At 39.8% G+C, this 6,566-nt stretch overlaps 1 protein-coding gene and 1 non-coding gene across 2 annotated transcripts; both read right to left on the reverse strand.

The window, feature by feature from the left end:
• Nucleotides 1-957: 957 nt before the first annotated feature.
• On the reverse strand, nt 958-1,029 carry Trnaa-ugc (transfer RNA alanine (anticodon UGC)). The gene has a single exon. It is a non-coding gene; the product is annotated as a tRNA-Ala (tRNA).
• Nucleotides 1,030-3,004: 1,975 nt separating this feature from the next.
• LOC134663051 (3-oxoacyl-[acyl-carrier-protein] reductase FabG-like) lies at nt 3,005-3,848 on the reverse strand. Its single transcript, XM_063519347.1, has one exon. It carries the CDS (start codon nt 3,800-3,802, stop codon nt 3,041-3,043), a length of 762 nt encoding a protein of 253 aa, XP_063375417.1. The 5' UTR covers nt 3,803-3,848; the 3' UTR covers nt 3,005-3,040.
• Between the last annotated feature and the right edge of the window lie 2,718 nt (nt 3,849-6,566).

A 6,566-nucleotide genomic window follows, 5' to 3' on the forward strand; every position in this document is an offset into this window, starting at 1 on the left:
GTCAATCAACTATTTCTTGTTGTTTTTCTGTCCCATCAGCGAGGAGACAATAGTAGCGTAGATTGTTAGAAGAACTGCTGTACCATGTTCTACTAACATGCTCAGTAGATGTCCCATTATGGAAAGGTCCTAAACTACCATAAAATGCAAGTTTGGTTCATTTAAATACGAAATGCGATATGTTGCTGGAAGTCGCCAGCAACATGCTGAGATGAGACCATTTCGTGGCACTTTATCCTTTTATTCTCTGTTATATCTCTTGTTATATCTCTGTTATATCTGTTACATCTGTTTATATTTTGTGTTTGTGCTCACGAATAAAATTATTTCTATTTTATTCTATTCTAAAAACCTAGAATTTTAAGAGTGACTCAGGAGACCGTAACCATAGCAACGTGTGACAAGAAAAAGTTGATTAACCCATATCATATAGCTGATGGCGACTGTACTGTATCAGGTTCACTGTATCTTAATCCTTTTGTCAGTCTGTAAATATTTTTAATTTGAATACAAATGTGTAAAGAATAAATATTATTAAGTAGCTGATTGTTTGTTTACGAAAACAACTAAATGGACGAATCCGATCCAAATTAATCGGATCCATTTAGGCTATACTGCTCAGAATTAACTACATATTTTTGTCGATTTTGTTATATCGTATAACTAGGTGGACAACCCATGGTTTTTATTCACTGTCAACAAAAAATGGGTAGGGTATTTTAATGTCCAGTTATTGAACGTTAAACGCCTTTGGACGCCACACCTATCTTGTGCAGCGCGTCATCGTGAACCTTGTCGGAATGCACGAAGGTTGATATTGGGCTGTAGCTACGTGCGTCAGTTGACGTCTTTGGCGGTCATAGGGTTAACAAAGTGGTATCTTGGGCCAACTACCAATCGGTAACGTTCTCACAGGTTATGAATGTTATGATTTTCAGAGTTTGCGTTTGCAAAATTTGGAGATGCCGGGGATCGAACCCGGGGCCTTTCACATGCAAAGCGAACGCTCTACCACTGAGCTACATCCCCTGTCTGTAAGGTGGCACGAAATACCGTATCACCTGCCGTAAACATTCGCGTGACTAAATACTCGTTCAAATACGGTTTTTACGGTAGATATGGGACGTTTGTACTTTAAACTAACTTCTGTACCGCAAAAGGAAAAAAAACGAAACCTTTATAGGATCACTTTGTTTTACGTCCGTCTGTCTGTCAAGACCCTTTATCTCGGGAACGCGTGGAGGTATCGAGTTTAAATTTAAAGCTCCTTCTACGGTCCCTTGGAGCTGTGAAAAAAATCAAACTTTTATGTTAACGTAAAAAAAAGTTTATGCCGCAAAATTAGGTAATTATTTTTGCGCTACGTCACACTGTTTAGATTTAGGAGAGACAGCCGGCCTAGCCAAGGTTACAATCGCTATCGCTTCGACAACGAAACGCTTTGTGTCTCTCTATCACTCTTCTATATTAGTGCGACAGTGACGGTTGCGTTTCGATCGCTACGAAGCGTAAGCGATTGGCATCTTGGCTACGCGGCCTGTCCTATAAGTAATAGTATTTTTAGGGTTCCGTACCCAAAGGGTAAAAAACGGGACCCTATTACTAAGACTTCGCTGTCCGTCCGTCCGTCCGTCTGTCACCAGGCTGTATCTCATGAACCGCGATAGCTAGACAGTTGAAATTTTCACAAATGATGTATCTGTTGCCGCTATAACAACAAATACTAAAAATAAAAATAAATAAATATTTAAGGGGGGCTCCCATACAACAAACACGATTTTTTTGCTCTATTTTTTGTTGATGGTGCGGAACCCTCCGTGCGCGAGTCCGACTCGCACTTGGCCGGTTTTTTTCTAATGTGCAAGTTTTTTCCGCAATGTCTACTTTGCCGTCCATTTTTGAGAATAGTTATTTGTACAACAAGAGATCAAAGTTTGATATTTCTTCGAGTGCTTATTTTGAGTCCCGTGCAAGCGAAAGATTCTATACTAGATTCACGAGCGTAGCGAGTTAATGTAATTTAGAATCTTGAGCGTAGTAAGGGACTCAAAAGCGCACGAGATGTAAATAACTTTGATCTCGTGTAGTTCACAAAACTTTTCACCTCAGCAGTGAGAACATAATTATTAGAGAACCCGAAAAATGTATTCCTTCTTCATCACTTACCTCCATTCACTCATGTTTTCTTAAGATGTACCAACAATTAAGTTTTCACCTCAGCAGCTCGAACAAGGGTACTTTGCTACTTAAAACAGGGAGCAAAATCGCATTTTGCTCATTTTGTCTCACTCAGTGAGCAAAATGCGATTTTGCTCACTGTTTTTAAGTAGCAAATTACCCTTGTTCGAGCTGCTGAGGTGAAAAAATAATTTCCCTCCAACCCTTCAAGGACCATTACTATGTATATCAAAGAGTAAAGTAATAATAATAAATATTCTTCATTGTGCGCCATACATGGCCATACAGTTAAAAATACACAGAAAATGACAACAGTTAAAAGCTAGGTAACAACAGGCGGTCTTATCGCTAAGAAGCGATCTCTTCTAGACAACCTTAAGTAACAGTAAGTATAATAAGTAGACATTACTTTTGGCAAAACTACCTAGGTAAGTATATACGGTCAAATACGAAAAACCAAAAAAGGTATAACATAGACTTATTCATAAAGGAATACAATAATTCATCATTGGCACTATAATTACATTACATACCTACAGAGGTTAATTCGTGAATGCTCCAGATCGCGATGATAAATATGCGATCTGGGGCTTTACGAATTACCGCCCGTGGTTTGTCTAAAGTTTTACGTCTTGCCTTGGCCAGGAAGTGAGATTTCCCACTGGAGAAATCCCACTTACGGGCCTAGGTTACGGTGACGTAAAGATAATTATAGGTAGGGTACTTATATAAAATGAAATGAGACTTCAAATAGGTATCTACTATCTACCTACTTTAGGTTCCGCATCGTAAATGAAATCTAATTAAGATACCTAAGAAAGTATGTATTTTGAGATGGCACCTACTATTTATTAGACTTTTTTTACTTTAATAAGCTACCGCCATCGATTACGAAACAAGATCCAGTAATGCTTTTAGCTTTGTTGCTCGCTAAAAACGCAATGACGCCAGCAACCTCATCCGCTTGCAGCGGCTTCTTCAGCGGCATGTTATTGACAATATTCTGCACGACCAGCTCCAATTGGTCTTCCGATAACCCCGTATCACTCAGGATATTCGTCTTCACAAATCCAGGGTTCACCGAGTTAACGCGAACACCATCTGCCGCCAATTCCAGAGCTACACATTTTGTAAACTGGTCCAATGCGGCCTTCGAAACGTTGTAAGCTATGGTTAAAGCGTTAGGCTTCGTACTAGCTATACTCGACACGTTGACGATACAACCTTTGCTTTCAATGAGATGAGGCGTAGCCCGCATTGTTAAGTGATAAACGGCGCGCATATTCGTAGACATTACAGTGTCATAGTTGTCCATATTGGAATTCTTAATTCCACCCGGCTTTAAAACGCCGGCATTATTGACCAACACGTCCAGCTTCTGGAAATGTTTCATGGCTTCGTCGATGATCCTCTCTACGTCTGCGTCTTCAGTTACATCCGCGGTAATAGTAAGAGGTTTTACTCCTTTTACTTTCTCACAATATGCAGCGATTCTTCGCAAGTTATTTTCTTTACGGCCCACTAATACCAGCTTTGCTGACAGGTTGGCAAAGTAAATGGCAGTAGCCGCTCCAATTCCTGAACTGGCACCGGTTATTAACACAACTTTGTCGTTAAAATCCATGTTCTGAGTTGGATTATTTCGTTATTGCACGCAAGGACAATGTCGAACAGCTCAAACAGCTGACTGCCAGATACGAGTACGGCGGCGCGTCGAGTCGTCAGTGTTGCCAAAGCAGAAGAAAAAATGCCAGACCTGAGGGCCTACCGCGAACCACGTTTGACGTATTACCTCCCTGTCACACTTACGTACGAATTTACAAGTGCGACAGAGAGGCAACACGTCGAACGTGGTTCGCGGTAGGCGCTCTGCATCAATTATGCCAAGTTGGCAACACTGTCGTCGACTACAACTGGAAATAATGTTGCCAGACATGTAATATAAATTTAGCCAAAAATTACTCTTGGTTCGGATAAATCTCTCGATTCTAAATCATATTGTATTGTTTCTTACATTTGCATTCTCGGTGGCCTTCTCGGTAACTTTCACACTAACTATTTGACTACTACAATTTGATGGTCAAACTAGACAAAGAAAAAGTATGCCGTTTATGTTTTAATTAAGTAGAAGATAATGAAATAGTCTTTGCTTATTGTGATATTTATCTGAATCATTGACATATACAGTGTGTGGCCTATAACGCGGGCGAAAAATTAAAACGTAGATTCTACTCCTCAAACAATAAAACTTTTGTTCAACAACTTTTTGAAAATTATGTAGTCTTAAAATTGTCCCTTTTTCAAACTAACTAAATAATATTTTCAATGTACTTTAAATTCCGTCTAATTGACATTGCCCGTCAGTCTTGTCACCGCACAGGCATAATCAATTTCGTAATACATTGCGTGTTCGATTAAATTTTAAAGTGTTTTAAAATACGAGGGGCGTTCAAAATATTCTCGGTATTGATATCTTACGACCTCTTCTAAAATTTCTTTCGTTACTGGCCGCTAAGGTTTATTCATTGACATTAAAAAAAAGTATAATTCGAACCGAGATAGTCTTTTGTTTTTCTGCAATTGCTGAACAAACATGAACATCCTGTGCGAATTGACAATGTTAACTAAATTAGAACATCGATGCGTGATAAAATTCTTGACAAAACAGGGTAAAAATCAAAAAACCATAAAAGAGGAAATGGATTGTGTTTACCGTGAGTCTGCTCCTTCTTTATCTACCATTCAAAAGTGGTCAAGCGAGTTTAAACGCGGGAGGGAGAGTATTGAAGATGACCCTAGACCTGGCCGGCCTGTAGTAGCTACTTCACAAGAAAATATTGATAAAGTGGAAAAACTTATATTGGAAGATGGTCGAGTGAAGGTAAAATCTGTAGCACAAGTAACCAATCTCTCTATTGGTACCGTACATGATATTATACATGACCATCTTAATATGTCAAAAGTAAGTGCAAGATGGGTTCCGCGAATGCTGACTCGGCTTCAAAAAGACATGCGTGTAGCTTGTTGTTCCGATTTTATTGACCTGTGCGGTGAAAATCCTGATGAGGTGCTGCAAAGAATAGTTACTGGAGATGAAACCTGGGTTCATCATTATGACCCAGAGAGTAAACAAGAGTCCATGCAGTGGCACATTAAGGGTTCAGCTCATCCCAAGAAGTTGAAGGTCATCCCTTCAGCTGGCAAGGTCATGGCCACGATATTTTGGGATTGTGAAGGAGTATTACTAATCGATTATAAAGAAAAAGGTGTAAATATCACAGGACAGTACTACGCTAACATTCTACGTCAATTAAAGGATGTAATTAAAGAAAAGAGGCGAGGAAAGTTAACCAAAGGTATTCTGCTTCTGCATGACAACGCCCCCGTCCATACTGCTCATATTGCCAAGGCAGCTATTGTTGAACGTGGGTTTAAAACTGTTACTCACCCACCGTATAGTCCGGACTTAGCCCCCAGCGACTTCTTTTTGCTCCCCAATCTTAAAAAGGATCTGCGTGGAAATAAATTTTCTGACGATGAAGCATTGAAGGCGGCAGTGGAGGAGCATTTTTACACGAAAGATAAAAAATATTTTTACAAGGGATTAAAAAAAATAATTGATCGATCTTTTAAGTGTATGAACATAGGGGGGGAGTATATTGAAAAATAAAAATATCAAACTTTTCGTACTTGTTTGTTTTCATTCTCATATCGAGAATATTTTGAACACCCCTCGTACAAACCAAAAGTTATTTTTAAAAGTCGCTGAAAAACATTGTCTAGTTTGAGGAGTAGAATCTACGTTTTAATTTTTCGCCCGCGTTATAGGCCACACACTGTATATATCTCAGGACTGGCCTTACGGGCAATAAGAATGGAGGATGAATGGGGCCTGAGGGCCTACCGCGAACCACGTTCGACGTGTTGCCTCTCTGTCGCACTTGTAAATTCGTACGTAAGTGTGACAGGGAGGCAACACGTCGAACGTGGTTCGCGGTAGGCCCTCAGTACAGCGGTGTAAAAACGCTGCAACGCGATTGGTTGATGAGTTCGCATCGCGCGCGCGGCTGCGCGATTGGTCGCAACTAGTTGCGTTAGACTACACGATTGGCTCGAATTCGTGAGTGACACCGGTGAACTAGTACCATTTTTGGTGCACGTAAGGCCAGTCCTGAGATATAAGTCAATGATCTGAATTCTTTGAAAATATATGAGGATAATGAAATCAAATAGCTTTACTGTCAGGCAAATAACGCCTCATAGATACTTACATAGGTACTTAAAATAAAACGGATACCTACATACTTCGTATAAAAAAAAATTGGTATAGCTGGTCAACCAAATCTTGTCAGTCAAAAAAGGCGCGAAATTCAAATTTTCTATGGGAC

Source organism: Cydia amplana, chromosome 1 (genome assembly GCF_948474715.1).
Source record: "Cydia amplana chromosome 1, ilCydAmpl1.1, whole genome shotgun sequence".
NCBI lineage: Eukaryota > Metazoa > Arthropoda > Insecta > Lepidoptera > Tortricidae > Cydia > Cydia amplana.

Bases quoted from the DNA above. Each gene is read 5' to 3' on its own strand.
- LOC134663051 (XM_063519347.1), bottom strand. From the start codon at position 3,802: ATGGATTTTAACGACAAAGTTGTGTTAATAACCGGTGCCAGTTCAGGA.